Below are 21,142 nucleotides of genomic sequence, written 5' to 3'. Positions count from 1 at the left end.
CAAACTGTTTCTTTATGTGTCTGTAGTAGTAGAAGATAACCTGCTTTGTCAGTAACATTCATGCAAGAATTACAGTGTCATCCAAAATGGTCACTTAAATTATATGATACTGTAGAAAGAACTCTTATCTTCAGTAGATAGCAATGTTATCTACAGCAGATAGCAATATTATCTACAGCAGATAGCAATGTTATCTACAGCAGATAGCAATGTTATCTACAACAGGTAGCAAAGTCACCTTAGTTGATAGAAATGCTAAACATTTGTTAGCACAGAAAACAATTTTACCTACAATGGCAAGCATAGCATCGATCAATTACATCATACTATGAAATTTGGCATTCCTTACATGAAAATGCTCAAAAACATAGCATACAATTCAATATAAATGCACTGCTTGTTTGAAAATCAAAACCTTGTTCAGCTCTTTTTAGGTAGAAGTATGCTTATTTTCGCTGCCTCTCGCAATCAATAACTTTCTACAAAGAGATGATCTTGAAAGCTCGTCATCAAAGAAAGGAACGATTCACAGTTCAATCAACTGTGTGTTCCACACCCTACACAGTAAGAACAGTCACATTGTAATGCTATGGGCATGGCGGCATACGCAGAAGGTTGAGACACATTATCACACATAACAACAGACAGGTATAACAACACACACACAACTTACCCAATTAAGTTTGCTTACCCCAGGAAGGGTAAATACGACACAGGTTGATACGGGTAATTTAAGGAGGGAGTTGATGATTAAAGATGGTATATGGTGTCTGTTGGGAGGCTGGGATAAGTAATTATCGCATTATCGAGATTGAGAACTGGTTGAACTTGAAAGTTCTTTACTTTATCAGTGGATCCCTTGAAATCAGTTCGACAAATTTATAAGTTTGGATAGTTGACAGTGGTAGTGTTTCCTTTGGATGAAGATATCTTCAACAATTGTGGGTCAAGTTCAACAATAGTCCACATTTCTTTCAAGATAAATCAAACTCTGATATAGGGCAATTAATGTGTAAATCAAAGAACTCGTGCAACATTAGGGATTTGGGCTAAACTTTTCCAAACCTTGATAAAACATTTAAATTTAATTCAAATTCCAAGTGCAGTATTTTATTATTAGTTTAAAAAAAAAAGGTTTGGAAAATTACATTTAGGAATAAGTTTTAAGTTTTCTGCATGGGAGATTCACAATTATTTAAAAAAATATAAAAAATAACAGTAATAGTAGACATAGGTTGATACTGATAGCAACACCTTTATAGAAAAGTGAGACGCTATTAGCACTGGCCTAATACAGTCTGGCATTTATTTGACCATCCTGTTAGTGTAGACTTGCTTGGTTTGCCGTCACATTTTTATAATGAAAATTGAAGTAGCTAGTACTCAAAAAACTCTCTAGATATCAACTTAAGTAGAGTGGGGTGGGTGCTCTCAATATTCAGGTCTATTAGATTATACAGACTGCCCTTTTTTGGCCCATCTCATCTTACTTCAACGTGTTTTAGCCAGGAAAGGTGTTCCTGGACTTCAAACTAAAATTTGGATGGTTGATTTAATTGCGGATGGTCTTTTGGAATGTACCATCTGGTCTATTGGATTTGTTATCTTAAACATTTATTTTCCTGTTTTTGATAATAATATTGAGTTAAAAAGTATATCATATAACATGACAAACTTGTGAAATGCATTTTTTTTTAATTTTCTTTCTGCTCTTATTATTGTTGCAGTGTATTTTGCTCAAACACAAAATACAGTGCCACCCCAATTTGGCACACTCAATATCACAAGATTAAAAATAATTCTACATTAAAACTCACTGTATTTTTCAGCATATTATGTACTGATGCAATTTTAAAAGTGAACTTTTTTTAATTTTTATTGCAGAGTGTAATGTTTGTCTCACCTTCAGCATCCCATGGGGTTATGCATGGTAATTAGAAGAGCCAACCAATACACCATCAATCCTGACTATGATGGGGGTTATGCATGATAATTAGAAGAGCCGACCAAATTAACCATCAATCCTGACTATGATGGGGGTTATGCATGGTAATTAGAAGAGCCAACCAAATTAACCATCAATCCTGACTGTGATTATGATCACCAACCTGTGTCCACATAGGATAATTCCATGGTGTTTGTGATGGACTTTCAATCTCATCTCGTCTTTCCACTGGGATTGAAATATATTACCCACTCAAATAAGATGGCACCTCACTCCAAACAAATTAAATTAAATTTCATCTCGTCCACGAGGGACATCGTAATCATCATCTGTGACAGGATCGACTGTTACCTTCCACAGGGAATGCAAATTTTAATTCACACAGCCAAATCACATATTAACCACTGATGGCAATACCTTCCTTGGCTACTTGATATTGTATCATGTCTAAGATGGGCATCCCATCACCTGTGACAGGCTGCCTCACTCATACCACAGGGGGTTGCCAATTATAAATTGCACGGCCATATCCGACATCAACCAATGATGGCATTACCTACCTAAATCCTAATAAGATTTCATTATTGTCCAAGTCTGTTAGGCATCATCTAAACAGGTTGTCCATCTTATTCCATAGGGGTAGCCAATTATAAGTATCACAGCCATACAGTCTATCCACATAGAACTTAGAAGTACAAAGTAAATTATTATTTCGTTGCAATGCGCGTGTAAATGCTTCTTTGGTGCGCCAATTGCTGCGTGATTTGTACTTGCTGAGCGCCCCACGTTCTTTGCGCCTCACTTTTTTTTAATACGCAGTGCGTGTGACGAAAAGCATCGACCCCTGAGGCCACAGATTTGGTTTGTACTTCTATGTGGACAGACTGTAGCCATCTATCAATCACTGATGGCAGGGGCGGATTTAGAGGGGGGCGCACCTGGCGCACACCCCCTCTAATTTTTGCAGAGCGGCGTCCGACTATGTGTATTTTTGCTGAGCGGCGCCTGACTTTGTGTGGGCGCCGAGCTGCTGCGGCAGTGGCTCGGCGCCCCCTCTATTGAAAATGCCTGGATCCGCCCCTGGATGGTATTATCTACCTGAATCCATATACGATTTCATAATGTCTAAGACAGACTCCATCTTCTATGACACAGGGCAACCCCTAATATCATTCCTCAGGGGTTACCAATTGTAAATAACACAGCCATTTCAGATATTATCCAATGATGAACCGGACACCAAATAAGATTTCATTATTGCCTAAAATGGATATCATAACAGAGAACCCATCTTATTCCATAGGGGTTGCCTTGTAACAAAGCCATATTCATTATTATTCATTGATGGTCTTACCTACCTGAATCCAAATAAAATTTTATCATTGCCGGGGATGGACATCACCTTCTACGACAGATTACCCGTCTAATTCCACAGGGGTTGCCAATTATAAGTAACATAGCCATATCACCTACCTGAATCCAAACAAGATTTCATTGTGTCGGAGGTGAGCGTCATCATCTATTGACAGAATCGCTTCAGTTTCAATCCAGAGATGGACATCACCTTCTACAACAGATTACCCATATAATTCCACAGGGGTTGCCAATTATAAGTAGCACAGCCATATCACCTACCTGAATCCAAATAAGATTTCATCATGTCGGAGGTGAGCGTCATGCATCATCTATTGACAGTATCGCTTCAGTTTCAATCCAGAGATGGACATCGCCTTCTACAACAGGCTACCCGTCTTATTCCACAGGGGTTGCCAATTATAAGTAGCACAGCCATATCACCTACCTGAATCCAAACAAGATTTCATCGTGTCTGAGGTGAGCGTCATCATCTATTGAAAGTATCGCTTCAGTTTCAATCCAGAGATGGACATCACCTTCTACAACAGGCTACCCGTCTTATTCCACAGGGGTTGCTAATTATAAGTAACACAGCCATATCACCTACCTGAATCCAAACAAGATTTCATCGTGTCGGAGGTGAGCGTCATCATCTATTGAAAATATCGCTTCAGTTTCAATCCAGAGATGGACATCACATTCTACGACAGGCTACCAGTCTTATTCCACAGGGGTTGCCAATTATAAGTAACACAGCCATATCACCTACCTGAATCCGAATAAGATTTCATCATGTCTGAGGTGAGCGTCATCATCTATTGACAGAATCGCTTCAGTTTCAATCTCATCATACGGCAGGAAGCGGTTGTTGAGACTGTTCTTTTTGGTCTTTATCACCTACAAAATGAAACAAGACATCACAAATAATGTGTTACTGATGTAAAATTGAAATTAAGTCTTTCATCGTAAAGTATACTACATAGAATTCAACCTTTAAAGAAGAAAACAATTTTTTACTTCTAAACACTTTTCATTTTGTGCAAAAATAAAGTTGAACATGATAAAATTTCACAGAACATTGAATTCCAACGTTCTAAAACATTTCACCACCTTTGTGTGAACATTAGACAGGCAGTAATTTTACAATTCTTTTAAGAAGTCTAAGCAGAAATCAAACATGATCAAATTTGACAGAACATTGAATTCCCCAAGTTCAAACACATTTCATCACCACTTTGTGTGCTAATGTTAAGCAGGGAGTAATTCTGCAACCATTCTGAGCGTGGGGAAGAGCATGTCCACATTCAACTTATTGGCTCTGTCACACTTGAGACGGCAATCAGGTATGACTCAAGACCACTCCTGATGCTTTCTGGAGAATCATTGGCACATACTTTGATCACCATTTCAAGTATGCTGAATTTCACATAACAGCCCTTGCTCCTGTATTAAAATAAAAGCTCCTGCATCATCAAGTTTTGTGTACTTTCTATGTCACTCTGTGCCAATGTACTTTTGATTAGTTGTGTATAATATGGATTCTGTCTACACATATATTTGAAGCTTGACTTTATAAATTGATATTGATCTCTATAATAGGTTGCATTATGTGGGGAGCTGGCGGTGGAAAGACTTACAAACATAAATATACACATGTACACATATACAATTGACTAAATGGAGAGAAATACAGTTTTTACAACTTCCAACAAATTTGTGTTTGGAATGCCTGAGGCAAAATAGAAAATATAAACAAATTTGCTGGTCTGACAAGATCATGAAGAAAACACAAAGGTACCGAAACATGCCACCATGCACCAGGGCATTGCCGCAATCCAAACAGTGCACGGGTGGCTAGTAAGGGGAAAAACATGTTTTTTATCTTCTAAATCAAGAAATCATGTCCAAGAGAGCCATCCTAAGCCATATAAAAAGTGTAAAATCCAAGAGTTTCCGAGATGCTGAACACCAGACCTCCACCGAGGGGTTGCCCATGAACCCCACCAGAGGCCTTAGCGAGCCCATCAAACCCAGCCAGTTAAGTCAATCACCTCCGCTCTCGATCTCCATATAATAGTGCCGTAGAACTCTCTACATTTTAAAGTGGCATTTTTTAAAATGCCACTTTTTAACTAATTTACTTAAAAGTAAATTAGTTAAGAACCCCTGCATACAATTGAATACCTGAGTGGAAGGGCCCAACTCCAATTTTTTACCAAAATGAGTTAGACCCAGCATTTTATTGCCAGCAGACTGTTCTTCCTTGTGTGTGAAAGATGAGCCAAAATCCACTCTCTAAATAGTCTTCCACGTACACTTAATCATGGTTTTCATTCCACAAATCGAGGGTTGACAAACAGAAGGCCTTAACTCAAAAAGTGCCTTTTTGAGAAAAATGAGTAAAATAATATTTTTGTGCTATAGATGCAATAGGAAGTTGAATTGAGTTAAGGCTTATTATTTTAAGAATCTGTGGGTATTACAGATTATTTTGGTACCAAATCTCAACATGGCCAAAAGTGAGTTAAGGCCTTCTGTTTGTCAACCCTCGAAATATTGGGTTAAAGAGGAATTTTGTGTTCATCCATTCACTACAATAAACTTTCTTGCTAACATATAATTTTTACATATTACATGCTTCTACTTGGACAATTAATGGATAATTATCAAATTTCTGTAGCTATTTATAGTGGAAGAAGGGCCCAACTCCAGCTTGTATTAAGACCTGTACCGTTGCCATTGAAACATCATATATAATTTCGAATGTATGTAATATTGTATATTCATGCATTAAAGGTCACCTGAAGATGAAAACATTCTGTCTTTAAAACTCTTCCAAATATTAAGTTTTTTCTTAATATCTCAAAAACATTTTTCATGGAGTTGGGCCCTTCTTCCACTCAGGTTTTCAATTATTACCAACATCAACATCATAAACCACAATTTAAATTATTACTGATATTTCCACAATTATGTTCCATATTTTTTCACTAGTAGTTGCACCGCAGTCCAGTTTCAACAGTTGATCGGCAAAGTGAAACAATTCTTTGTGATAAATTACCCAAGCATGAATAACAAATAATACCAGTTTTCTGTCTCAATATCACAACAACTTTATTTTACACAAATTTGCTGTCAACATTGAAGACTTAACTGATTTTCCTCTGAAATTGGTGAAAAGGATACCGGCATTCATTAAAAATTATGAAAAGCAGAATATTTTGGATAGAAAAAAAAGTACAGGAAAAATTCACTAAGTGCATGCAAATTAGGGCCAGATAAAGTGCATGTACCTTGTGGTATTTAATATTTTGTAGATTATTGAGTAATGTACAAATGAAATACGAAACGTAAGCATGAAACGTTCGCGTGCATGAAAAATTTTCATCCACATGTATATATATTTTTTCCTAGTATAAGCCATAAATGAAATAAGTATAAATTCATGAAAATTTCATGTCACTGACCAGTATAACATTCTGCAAAGCATCACATTATACATGCGTGTTAAAAAACCATCATGTGCACATTTAAGAATATTATAATTTAGGTGCATTTTTCAGTTGTGGCCTATTTTGAAGAATTTTCATAAAACTATAATCTCAGTTTTTGAACTGTTTAACTTTCTAGATGACAAAACACCTTTTTATTTGTCTATTTTTGAAAAGCATGTGGGTACTAGCTTCCTGATATTCAATTCTATGGTTCCCAAACCTGCACTCATCCTCAAACACGGCTGTTCCAGTTGAAATTCATACACCCTCTATGGAAGACATGCATTTACACACTTGGGGTGTAGATTTCAAATGGCGTCACCCATTCAGGTAACCTCCGTTGAGATTCACACTCCCTGTGTGGGAGATCAAGGTTATGTCTTCCATAAGGGGGGTATGTTTTTCCCCTAGAATAGCCCATTATGTCCTACACCTCGATGGTTAAGAAACACGTGCCAAGTGACTGCACAAGAAAGTTCATACTTAAACCAGTGATTACTATTTTATAATTGGACTCTGATCAGTGATCGTCCTGGCAATATTTATTTGGACAAAAAAAGTTAATTGATGAAGATTCATCGGTACAATTACCGAACTGGGTACAACTTGCTAGACTCGAGTCCAGTCCTTGTTTACTGGGTTTAGGGTTAGGGTTGGGGTAGGGCAGTCTTGTAATAAAATTAGTAGAGTTGCACCCTATTGGGTAATCGCTCCGATTCGTCATTATTTCCCAACTGTATTTTGAAAAACAATTTATTTATTAGAAATCAAAATAGCCATGTATCTATTCAAGAACATAACAGAAGAAAATGTAAATTCCGAGGTAGGAATTAATTCTTTGTGTTTGGATCAAAAGTTTAAATCAAAATCAGAAGAAAATTTAGTTTAAAGGCTCCCCTGATTCATTATGTGAAACTGCTTTCATAAGGGAGAGCGTGGAACAATGGTTAGGGTACTTGCCTTTAGTGCATGAGGTCCCGGGTTCGATTCCTGGAGGTGGCGATTTGCTGGGAAATTGACTTGGAAAAAAAAAAAGTCTGAAATTAATTGGCAACTTCTGTAGATTAAATTCAGACTTCCGCTCTCCCCATGGTTCATTTAGAATTGGGTAAATAAATCATGAAAGTACTCCGTCCTTCGGAGGGGACGTTAAAGCCGTCGGTCCCGTGTACAGAGAGCCATACCTGTACATGTATCTCGCAGCCAGTTTCGAAAAGAGTAGGGTGTTAACCCCTGACTGTTCCCAACCCGTTCCGGTGTTCAAATGGACCCCAATGGAAATAAGCTTCAATAGAGGCTTTCTTGTGGGTTATCCAGGGTTGTCAAAACCCGAACAAATCAAATCAAATCAAATCAAATCAAATCAAATCAAATCATATTAAAAAACTGAAGCTTTACAATCCTTTGCCACATACACCATCATAATTATCTTCCAAAATAAGAAATAAATCCAATTAAATTAATAATCTAATTAATAATTAAAAATGTTACATATATTTCATTCTCATAAAATCTCTGTCAATAACTTAAGACTAAAAATAGGTCATGCACACATTTCGATAAATGCAGGCACACCTTTTTTCACTGCTAAATATAATTGTCAAAGTGACTCGACTCCTAGCAAAATGCCACGGCTGTGTACTCTGGCTTGACAACAAAAGCCCCCAGACTTTTCATTAAGTCACTGTCGGCTCTCATCTCCTTTCATTCTGACTTTCATCTTAAGTCCCCATAATAATGAGCACTGATGCAACTCAACAAGGCCGAGTTTCCCTCGATAATTTCACCAGCAAAACCGACACGCGTGCAAGCCAAATCCTGACTTTGATGACATTTAATCAAATAATCCTCTCAGATGAAATCAACAGTCATATTTCATTTTAAAAAAGCCAACAAACCACCTTGCGACACACAGATGAATTTTTTTTCCAATAACAACATTAATGAATATCTATACATATGAAATTAAAATATACATTTCTGGATTATCCTCAGGGAATGCAGTTATGATTAATATAGAGTATTTATGTTTCCCCACAGAGCCTCTCGCAATATTTCTCATCATATCCTTGGCTGAGCACTTGGTTAGGCATCGGATATCAAGTCTCAAATTGAAAATATTCACGTTTGGTTTAATATGATGACTGTTTCTCCTGTCACTTGTATAGCCATACTATTGAAGGATAGGGGACGAGTATTGAATTACAGGTGTAATAAGAATTTGCACATTACTGTAAACAGTTTTACACATTGATAAAGATCATATGAGGCGGGGGGAAGGAAAGAAGGAAGGAAGGAAGAAAGGAAGAAAGGAAGGAGAAGGAGAAGGAGAAGGAGAAGGAGAAGGAGAAGGAGAAGGAGAGGAGAGGAGAGGAGAGGAGAGGAGAGGAGAGGAGAGGAGAGGAGAGGAGAGGAGAGGAGGAGGAGAGGAGGGGAAGGAAGGGAAGGGAAGGGGAGGGATGACAGTACCGTAAATGGAGGAATTTGTGTGAACCTGCGCAGGAGGATGATGGGAACAAAGAGGAGGTGATGGAAGATGATGATGGTAAAAAAGTCTTAAATTTACCCCTCCCCCCCCCAAAAAAAAAGAAACCAACACCACACCAACAAACCAACATGGCTAAAAACACTTGCATTGTTCAGATAGTGGCATATTCACTCATTGCATGTTTCCCCCATGTGCAAGGAGAAACTCGATCTGGCAGCATGCATGAGTGGGAATTGAGCCAGTCATTGCGTAGTAAAGTTATGTAATACTTCCTTTCATGTCATGCCAGTTCGAGATTCTCCTTGCATCATAGCGGAACCGTGCAATAGGCATATTGGATGGACAGCTTGGCAGAGATATCTAGTGCAGAGATTGGCACAAGAATAGACAGAATTGATTAACAGATACTGCAGTATTAGTTTTGGTGCTCTATCACACCATTCGCAAGTGACAACAAAAATGTCTAGGCTTATACTTTGTTCATCTCATGGTAGGAAATTTCTTCTTCTTCCTGTACGCATCAATAGGATCCACCTTGCGCTTGCATATATCACCAAAAGCGTGTCACCTGATACGCAAAGTACAGTTTGCATACGGGATGCCCCCAACTATGTCTACGCCATTCTATATCCATCCATCGATGTTATGAGTCTCGCCATTTATGAGCTGAATTTAGTATAGTGAATTGTGGTAGTACATGATGCTGACCCCATTACATCAATACATTGTCAAATATGTCCTGCATGAGTTCTACTTTTCCCATACTTGTGTTGGTTGGGTATCACTAACAAATCAATGTCATGATTGTCACATACAACAATGTTTAGCACAAATAATGAATACAACAAGTTTACAAGGGGGTACTCAAGTTTGGTTTGGGTACAAGTGTGCCACTGAGAATTTGAAAGTGGACCAATCCATAATGCAGATATTCCAAGAAATTTTGAACCATCTTTTACATCATTACCAATTTTCCCAGAAAAAATTGAGAAAAAATGCCGGACCCTTCCATATTTGGAGGCATTGTACTGATTATCTCAATCCTTGGTTATAATTGAGTACATGTCCAGCAACATTTTTTAACAAACCCTGATTTTATCACATAGTTTCATAACTCAGACTTCGAAATATAGACAAAACGAATGGAACCTGAATAAAATTTCCCACAATGAAGATTGGGCATTTCAAACATTTAAAAGTTGTACTTGTATTTACACAGATGGGACACAACATAACCCAATAGCAATAATATATGTGTACATGAAAATGTCTTTTTACATACAATTGTATCTCGCACCCAACTCTCATCAATGCATTATGCTATTGTTGACCAACACCAACAATACCCTCTAGCTGCATCTGGCTTGCCAACAATTCAGAAACAGGCAAGTCTCTCTAGGTGTCAACCGACTTGGGGATAGCAGTTTTATTGTGTTTGTCTAATACTGAAAGTGACCACGTTCGGAGTGTCGCTGGCAATTTCAAATGGATTATGTTCCGACACGCTCACTTCAAAAAGCACCTGAAAACTAGGTCAATTTTGTTACACATGCTGAAAATTTAGTGTCTCTGAATTTGGAATGCAGGAAGTGTTAATATCAATATACGTGTGATTAAGCAAAATTAGTCGGAAGTCCGACATATTCAATTTCCAGTTTCTTATAGGATTGTAAGCAGCATTTGCAAAGCTACATTCTGCAGAAAACCCTGTTGAATTTGGACAACCACTTCTAAAGATATCAGCAGTTAAAGAGTTTCCAAAACAATAGGAAACAAAAGTTAATACTTCCTTTGTTTGGCTATATCTCAAAATCAATATTTCTGACATCCGACTGAATTTGCTTGATCACATCACATATGTCTGTCTTTGCGTCTTTCCCACTTCTATCTCAGCATCCCTTCTTTCTAAAACATAAACGCAATGTCCTTTTAGTGCCTCTTAAGGACAATATATCCTTCAAATATTTGACGTAGAATATTTGTTCAACAAATATTTTTAATTCAATCCATTTCAATTCATTTTCATCTTCTAACGAATGTCTGTTGACGTACCATCATGTTGACGTCAAATGTCTGGTCTGATATATCTAATTGACTTTTCTTATTTAGTTGGTGTGTCTTGTCAAGAATACATGCAATTTGATTGGTTTTCAGCTATATATATTAGAACACAATAGTGGATAGTCATATAAGACAGCGTGTGCGACGACACACAACTGCTGCACGCTTGTTAAAGCCATATTATAACATTTTCAAACAAAATAGATTAGCATTTCTTTGCCATAAAATGTTAGCTTTTACTGTCAGATATATCCCTTTTAATTTGGAGCCGAACAACTACGGCAAAGCAAAGAAAATTGGAATTTACTACCAGCGCACATATCGCCAATACGTACCACTCCTTCGGTCATATTGTGGTACGACCCTTTGTTATGCATATCACCGTCCCATACGCCGTCGTACTGTGTGTTATGAACATCGTGTATGCGTTCGACTAATAATTCCATCGTAATAATAAAGCGCTGGATTCGGCGTTTTATTCAAAATCTCGGATTTTGACAAAACTACAGCACCTAGAGTCTCGATTATTGCAGGGTATATTGGTTTAATAAAGTACAATTTAATCGTGTAAAAAAGGAATTTTAAAAATTCAGTGAGGGCGTCTTCCTCAGCAAATGTTATAATATGGCTTTAATGGTGGTGTGTTAATTCATTCGCGTAATACATGTGCACAAACTAAGAATGCGGTTCAGCATCTTGGATGTTTGTGACAGTTTTGTTCATTTAAAACTGGGATATCTTCACAAAGGTAACTTCATCTGAAAAAAAGTTTTATTTCAAAACAATTATACTGAATACTGAATAATATTAAACACAATATCGGATAGGCAAAAAGGACAAAAATCCTATCTTTTATTCTCTAATTCGTCAACAAACACTCGTTAGAAGTTAAACATGACTGTAAGCTGTATGGAAATAGATCAGACATTCTGCATTGATTATTTGATGTCAAATAAAAACCATGCAGCGGACATTAATGTCTACAACAAGAAACTTTTGCCAGGAAGTTCATTTTTTCTCAATATTATGTCTCCCCATCTTTCCTACTTCCCTCTCTCTTTTCATAACACACATCACCTGTCATCACAAAATGGACCAAAATGACGACTCATTTTCCTATTTTATCTCACAAAATTCTCAACCCTTCTAGCATGTTATCAGTCCAAATCTTGCAGAAGTGTACATAGTATTTCTCCAACACTGACACTATGGACCACAAGAGCCTCATCCCAATGGCAAAGTCCAATAACCTCAATTACATAATCATAGTGCAAAATTTGACCTCAAGTTGCAGAATATGAGTTTTTGTACCCAAATCTTCAAAGGTCATTCAATGAATGTACAAATGTATTGGGGTTTAAGAACTGTTCCCCTGATAGATGAGCATGTTGTGGATCCTAGTGTAATTGCCCCAAGGCATGCCCCTATCTTTCCCTACCAAAGTAACATTGATTGGTGTGTGCCAATTTGTTGAGCAATCGATGCCATATGGCTCAGGTGAGGATCTCCGCTGCAAATAAATCTTTTAAAATTGGGGGAATGTGATTCAACTTGGGGAACAAAAAAATGTGCATTATGTAGATGGGCTTGAAAATCAACATGCTCTGCTCTAGGTGAGACTTTTCTTGTGACTTTAATAGCCTCCAAGAAAAAATACACTTCTTATAAAGCTATTAAGATCAAATAAAATGCTGAGAGATACAATTTGGATCACGGAAATCAATACACTCTATAGTAAGCACAGGAGAAAAACGCGATCACTGTATTCGCGCCCACCATTGTGTTTTTTTGGGTGCAATTACGTTTTTTCAACAAAAAAATTTTTTTTAAATTTTTAAGTTACTTATAGACCATAAATTTCTTGTTATTCAAGGTTGGAACCAGAGAAAGACTGCTATTAAAAGAAGAAAAAAAAACTAAACTAAAAGTTCTGAGATTTTGATTCAAAGCTGGATAAAGTTGTACATCTTGCTTCCAGCTTTGAATAAAAACCTCAGCACTTTTATTTTATTTTTTTTAAACAGCAGTTTTCTCTGGTATAACAAAACATTTAGGGTCTATAACGTTTTTTGGAAAACCGTGGTGCGTTTTTCGTGTTTTTCTCCAGTGCTTACTCTAAGGTTTACAGCAACAGAATCCAAGGTTCTTGTACAAAAAGTTGAGATACTGCTCTGGCTGTAGCAAGTTTTCGACCAGCCAGGACTGCTGGTCAAAAACTTGCTACAGCCAAACCCACATCAATTGTTTCACAATCATCCTGATTCTTACAAAATAATCACCTGCGACAAAGACTATTACAACATTCGTATTTCCCTAAAATTGACTTCGATTGGAATTTAAACTTTTTTCACACAGATCGGTCTATGTATACTATTAATTATTAAAATGTCAAACTAATGCAAAATATGCAAAGAGACTTCTCAATCACCATTACACGCTATCTACTGAAGATAGTACATGAAATGTTACAACATAATTTGAAGGATGACAAATTTACAATGTTGGGACACTATAATGTAGAAATGATGCCGATGTTGTCCAAATCAACATTGTAATAGGGGAGCAGGGAAGGATATTGGTCAATTGATGCTTTGGTGTGGCAACCTTTACGCCAGGATTGTAGTATTTCTGAAGATTTCCAATCAGCTGCTGAAAAGGTTTGCACTTAAACTATTATTTGGTTGTAATCATTGGTGCTACACTCTGATAATGATAGGTAAAATCAAGGACTTGGAACAACTGGCTATGTCTAAAAGGTTCCACAATTTCAGCACGTATTTGGATCTAGTTTCTATGCCAGAAAAGATGTACTGTATTTCTATATTAACTCAAAAGAAAAAAGATCACCATTTTGCTTGAATTTCTAATTTTCAATCATAGAATATTTACAAAATCATAATTCTAAAAAAAAGTATGTTTTTTTTTGACATTGCCAGTTCTAGTTTTATGCCTTTGAAACCGAGTAAATTTACCTTGATCGGTACATGGATTTCTGGCCACACGATGTCTGTATTAGGAGGTTCAGGAGAGTTCCATACCACAAGAATCTAACATGGAAAGAAAAATAGAAATGCATAATTAGTTATGCAAAATACAAATACAGAGCAGACAGCATTAGTTTGTCAAAAATGGGTGTGGTGTGTTGACGTGAAGTCAGTATGACAATTTGAAAATTAACATTAAATTTACTCCGTCACCCCATTATTACACATACACATTCCTACTCATATTCATCGTGAACTGAGGACATCTATGCCCCCTTCGATACTCCACCTTAAAACTGAGGAAACACACATTTGAAAATTAATCACAACACTGAGGACTTTTTGACATAAATCACAAGCCTGAAGATACATGTGAGTATTACACCTATTATAACAAGGGCCTTTTATCAATGCTCTTATAATGCATATTTATGTTTGTTGTACGCTACTGAGCAGGGACTAGAAAACTGAGGACATCCTCTGTTACCAAACTTTTATTCATGAGTGTGTCCACATTTCACAGTGAAAATCAACACACAGACATATCCATTCCTGTATGTTGGATACTGCATATGCTGCACAGTTGCATCAACTAAAATGTAAGATCCTGCAGCCAACTTCAGGTGTGATTCAATCCCCATGCCACTATCACTATGGACCACAATGGCCTCATTCCAGTGGCATAGTTCAACAACCTCAATTAAACAATCACAGTGCAAAATTTGACCTCAAATTTCAGAGTATGAAGATTCTGTACCCAAATTTTCCAAGGTCATTCAATGAATGTGCAAATGTATTGGGGTTAAAGAATTGTGCCTTGATAGATGCGCATGTTGTGGATCCTAGTGTATGTACATACCATATATTTATGTGGTCACAAATTTATTCAACATTACGTGAAAATACACACGCCAATCTTCAAATGAGTTTTTGAAACACAAAAGTTGATATTACACTGTTACTTCAAGTTACACAAGTTTCACCCCATGAGAACTAGCTGCCGATTGGCCAAAAAGAAGTTTTCATTATCAATTGGACCAATCAGCAACATTGTTAGAATAATTTCACCACACAAAAAATTGGGGTGAATTATTTGCAAAGCTCCATTCTGATTGGTGATTAAAGTAAAGATATCATGTAATTGACCAATCAGAGGCAATGTTAGATCGGCAGGTAGTGCTCAGGGGGTTAAATTACTTGAGGGGGTTGAAGCTGCCAACTTCAGGTGTGATTCACTCCCCATGCCACAACACACCATATTTGGTTACAAAATTCCTTCAACATTACGTGAAAATACACACACCAATCTTTCAAATGGGTTTTTTTTAAATAAAAAAGTTGATATTACACTGCTAATAATTTGAACCGACCAAATTATTTCTTTAAATTACTTGAGGGCCAATGAGGGGGTTGAAGCTGCTACAACTCTAGCACTTCATTCTCCTTACGGAATAGTGCAGCATCGCATGCGATAATGAGAGCAGATTATTTATGGCTTAGGTGAAACCGTAGCACTCCTTCAAACCCTGGTGAATACCCAGTTACTGACAAACATCATTTATAATTCACGAGACAATGTTCTCTTCAAGAATACTTTGGAGGAGGTGACAAACAACTGTAGACTTGTTTAATGCATCCGTGTGTGTGTGTTCATGATAATATGTGACGTGTCATGTCAAAAGGAGACACTTTTGGGCAGGATCGTAAATGGAGAAATAGCCAAAAATCTGCCCGGGGTGATTTTTTCACAATTCGGGTTTGTTATGAATTTGTGATGTTATTAATGTTCAAAATATTGTCTGATAGTTTCAGACGGGAATATAACTGGCATTTTGTATTTTTTGAGATATTTTTCAAGCTAATTCCTACTCTCAACATTGTCAATAAAATTGTTAAAGCCCGATATCTCAATTTCCAATTTTATAATACCATAACTTACAAACTCAACATCTTCGCTTAGGAATGTCCGATTTCATTGGGAAAAACGGCGTTGTGGAGCAAAATATCTCTATTTTTAAGATATGTAAAAACCTCAAAATTGATAACCTGCCCAAAAGTGTCTCCTTTTGACATGACACGTCACATATATCTAGCTCAAACACGCTTGTAATATATCTACTTGAGCTTATATTATCATACATACATGATATTAATTCATCACTTAGTTCTAATTACGGTAAAAGCCAAAACTTTCGCTGTGGTTTTATTTTTGCGTATTTTCACGGTTTGACATAGGCCAGTGAATACAACATCCCACCATTGTGCTCGCTGAATAAAGCTCAATTACTAAGCTAAAGAAATCTAGAACCGCAAAAATATTGGCTTATACAATAATAACAATATTGAGTAAAGAAATATTCATAACCTCATGAATATACGCGATGGGTGTGATCCAATCATATGATTATTTGTAAAAACGGGAACGCAAATCGAGGTCATTAATATCTCACAATTGACAGTAAAATGCGTAAAAGTTCTAGCATAAATATTAGTAACCTCTGCGTACGCCATGTTGTGCGTCAAACAAACTGTGCGCGCGCTGGCTGCCGTATTTTGATTGCGCGCTATCATATTTGCACAGATTATTATTCGCACTTTGGTTATTGGTCATCCTGTTTTAGCCAGTTCGCTTTTTGGAAAGGTAAAATGTAAAAATTGTTTTATTTTTACAAAATTGTGTGCTATTTTGTAAAGTGAAAGTGATGGTTATGAATGAGGTTAACAACTTTGCATCGGTGATATATCGGGCATTGTGAAAAATCTAAACATTTTTCTTTGGACATTGGAATATCCCTCCCCCTCACCATATTCCTTGGTTTTGTTCCAAAGGCAAAATGTTTAGATTTTTCACAATGCCCTCCAAATAACAAATGCACAGTTATTAACCTCTAATTAGAAAACACATTTTCTTCACAATTATGATTATGTCTATACCTGTAAAATATCTACTTCAGCATAATAATTAATATGAATTGCATTAAGGGTATATGAGGTATTGTTGGTCGAAGCAGCCAAAAAAGTCGATTTTCATTATCTGAATCAATATATTATTGAAAAATAACACTTTGGTGTTTTGCAAAAGTTCATTCTACAAATCATATACTTTGAAAACTTGCGTTATTGTTGTTAATGAGTTATGTACGTTTTACAAAAGTGTTTTTGTTTCAGCCCTCTTTACAACATAACGCAAGAACCACAGGACCTACAAAAGTATATCTGGGATATTTGAATTCTTCTACACGCTCGCTATGAATTGAGCACTGCAATTTTTGCTCAAGCTCACTACCATTCGTAAGATTCGTAAGATGCTGTGAACTACTTTTATTTCTGCTGCTTCAACCAACAATACATCGTATAACCTTAAGATATCACTTAACTTAATTTTTAATCTAGTGAAGAAATAAAATAAAAATATATTCTTCACATGATTCTGTCTACCTGTGTGTCTACTTGAAAATTTTAATTATTTTACATGACATTAAAACATCACTTCTAATTATATATTGAAGAAATAAAATATAACATATTCTTGATTATTCCTACCCATACATCTACTTGAGCATATTATTATAAAACATGGTATATTGGGCTAGTCCAGAAAATAATTGCACACCACCTATAGAGGAACAAGTTTTCAATAAAAGAATTGTCTGGATTTCCAGGTTTGCTTCCTCTCAGTTGTCAATGTTACTATAGAAAAAGCTTGGAAATGTAATAAAATGTATCAAAAAAATCACAGAATTGTCCAAAATGAGTCCCTCAAATTCAGGATTTTTGATTGTGAACTATTTTTTGCTGAATTTTTTCATATTTAGACACTTTGAAAGTGTGGATTTCCAGCAATCACAACTGATCAAATCGTCCGGAAATCCAAACTCCTCTATAGGGGGTGTGCATCTTTTTTCTGGAATAGCCCATTGAGACATACTTGCTTTTTAAGGGAACAAACCAAAAGATCGATGACGTCCTATAAACGTAACTAGTTTCGTTTCTCAGCCGACCCCCTCCCTCCCTGCCAGAAACGTAATAATGAAATGTTGATAATTTTGACATAATAATAATAATGACACATTCTTCAGAGTCTCAGACCGATGTTTTTGTACAAACGTAATCGAGCATTTTTACCCCCTCCCCCTAAACGAACTAGTTTCGTTTATAGGACGTCATCGATCTTTTGGTTTGTTCCCTAAAGTGATTGGAAAACAAGACAGTCAAATATAATATTCATTGTGTGATTCATTCGATATGTTTCTTGATATAGTACCTGAATGTATCATTCACACATGCATCATCATATTCCTCGGTATTTGAGAAACCTACACCACCTCGTTTTTCTAGACAAACCTATATTTCTTTTATCTTCTTCATTTTATGTTAAGTTATACATTACACATGCAGTTACTCCTGCATCTTATTAGAATAGAGGTGGTTGTACTTTTTACACAATTATACAATTCACAGTATATTTAGCTATTAATCACAGAATTAGAGAAGGAGAACCAGGACTCGACTGCCATCTTGATACAGGCATGGAGCAAAAACTGGTGGGTTTCTGTTCCCCTCAGAATGCGTTCAAAGTAATCGTTGTCAAGCAAGCCCGACATTGTATGTGGCGGTATAGGGAGTTCCGGTTCTCCTTCTCTAATTCTGTGGTTTTTAGTGTTACATTTACCAGACTCTATAATTCAACACAAGTCGGTCTATGATTACACAAAATACATTTGCTTTGTAACATCGTTTTAAACAAAACAGTTAAAACTGTGGTGCAAAATAATTCCCTGTATCTTTTACTATGTGTTACCAGTTGGATACCCGATACAATAGCTCAGGTGCAAAATATTCTGTGATAATATTGCTTTCTAAAACATCCCTTGAAGCTACTTTGATAAGAGTGTCATGTGCCCTTACAAATATTTGTCTTTTTGACATTATAACTGCAGCAGTTTTGCAAAAGGTACCTGTCTCATTATAAAAGCCATAATGTATGATCTTATAATTGGTTCATTTTCATTTCAAACCTAATTTCTTTGCATATTTATAATGTTTATACATGTCCCAACTTATACACCTAAATGGAATCAGCCAAAGCTGTTGTGATCATCTGGTCAACAGAGAAATGATCCCATAATGATAATATTCATACAGTAAGTCCCCATAGAACGCCAAGTTAATTGCCAAAATAGCCAGTAGGGTTTCTTTCACTTTAGTTCATCATTTTGGCTTTTAAATGAACGGAAACTAGCTTTCCTGACAGTTATTACTAATATTATTCCAATATTTTGAGGTGCATTGTACAAAAATATTAACCATGCTGTTTAAAAAAACGATTTTTGGATCAAAATATGACTCAAAATGCTGTCTGAAATTGATTTCTGACCAGTCAAGTTTTGGGTAAGTGGATTTTTGGTGATCTGTGGGACTTTTCAATTAAAGGACATGGCTGCAAAATGGACTGGAATTTGCTGACAAATCTGCTCACACATACATTTATATAAATTGTGGGGTGCATAGGAAAGCTGCCCCCTGTAAGCTCTCAAGGTCTGCAAATTATCTGCATGGAGAAATATTGCATCCACTGAAATCAAGTGTGCCCGGCTTGAATGAGTCGTTTGTTGCTAATAATAGTAATATTGATTTTAAGATAAAGCCAATAGTGTTCAACCTTCTTTGCATTTTACTGTTCTGAGCAACACTATGAACCGTAAAATTGGCGTAAATCCAATTTTGATGGAGTTTTCATCGGAATAAATCTTTGAAAATTGCACATTTAATGAAGTCAAAAACTGAATTTTGATTTTGCTCAACAAACAGCTCATTTTGCTTGGTGGAGTCACAAATATGTATTCATAATGTCTGACAAGGATATATGATCCATCTTGAGATGTATAATTCAGAAGTCATTCTACTCAGTAATACCTCTCAAATGTCAACTGCATGTTCAATGACATCAAGTTCACATTGACAGGTCTTTTTTCCCTTCATAATTTGGCTATTTCTGAATATTAATAATGCAAACTTGATTCCTTGCCGACGGGAAAGCAATAACATATTGCGGATCACTGTTGCTCTTAACTCTGAGATTAGTAGACCTAGTCTCAGTTTTTAATTAAACCTTGTCATTTGGTGAGCTGCAGAGATTTCTCTTATATAATAATGCCATACCAAATAAGTATGATATTTTTTCTAGCAGTCACACACTTTGTGTCAAACACTTTGCAAGTATTGTACATGTCTACTAAAACATGAACAACATTATCCACTTTTGATTAAATTTAACCCCCTAAGCACTACCTGCCAATATATCTACCTTCTGCTAACCTATTTTATGATAAGACAAAATACAAGTATACAACTGTAACATATATTTTCCATATCTTACCTTATTTAAATACGGCAAACCCATGAGTCTTTGCAAAGACGTAAGCAGTACTGTTTCTCTCTCATACGTTAGCATAACAATAGTGAATTGTTCTCCAGGCACATTTCCACCAATGGACTCCTGAAACTCCTTGCCAGCACCCCCTGCACCGCCGCCAATCGGCCGAAAACCCAAACCGGACCCTGTAAACTTGGCATCGGACGGTAGAATAGGGTCAAACGGGGTGAAAGGGTAAAGGTGAAAAGGTCCTGGAGGATTATTCCAGATGCTGCCACCTGAAACGGAAAGAGACGTGAAGTTGCGAAGGTACTTTGGGGACGGGAAAGGCAGTTCAGCAGGTGGCAGGACGTCATCCGATTCTGGCAACATGTGTTCCACTTTGAGTGTCTTTGGAGGGGATTCGTTGTGGAATATACTCGGCGACGGTTCGTCACG

The 21,142-nt window shown here is 36.6% G+C and overlaps 1 protein-coding gene across 1 annotated transcript in view; it reads right to left on the bottom strand.

Moving 5' to 3' along the window:
* The window catches only part of LOC140159365 (exostosin-like 3), a 141,369-nt gene that overhangs the window by 34,816 nt on the left and 85,411 nt on the right, over window positions 1-21,142 (bottom strand). The window contains 3 exon segments of the mRNA XM_072182813.1: window positions 4,071-4,198; window positions 14,317-14,391; window positions 20,708-21,142. Of these exon segments, the coding sequence (XP_072038914.1) occupies window positions 4,071-4,198; window positions 14,317-14,391; window positions 20,708-21,142 (638 nt within the window).

The sequence above is a fragment of the Amphiura filiformis genome, chromosome 8 (assembly GCF_039555335.1).
Source record: "Amphiura filiformis chromosome 8, Afil_fr2py, whole genome shotgun sequence".
In the NCBI taxonomy this organism is placed as follows: Eukaryota; Metazoa; Echinodermata; class Ophiuroidea; order Amphilepidida; family Amphiuridae; genus Amphiura; species Amphiura filiformis.
Note: the sequence above shows the minus strand (reverse complement) of the source record. Positions and strands in the feature narration are given on the sequence as shown.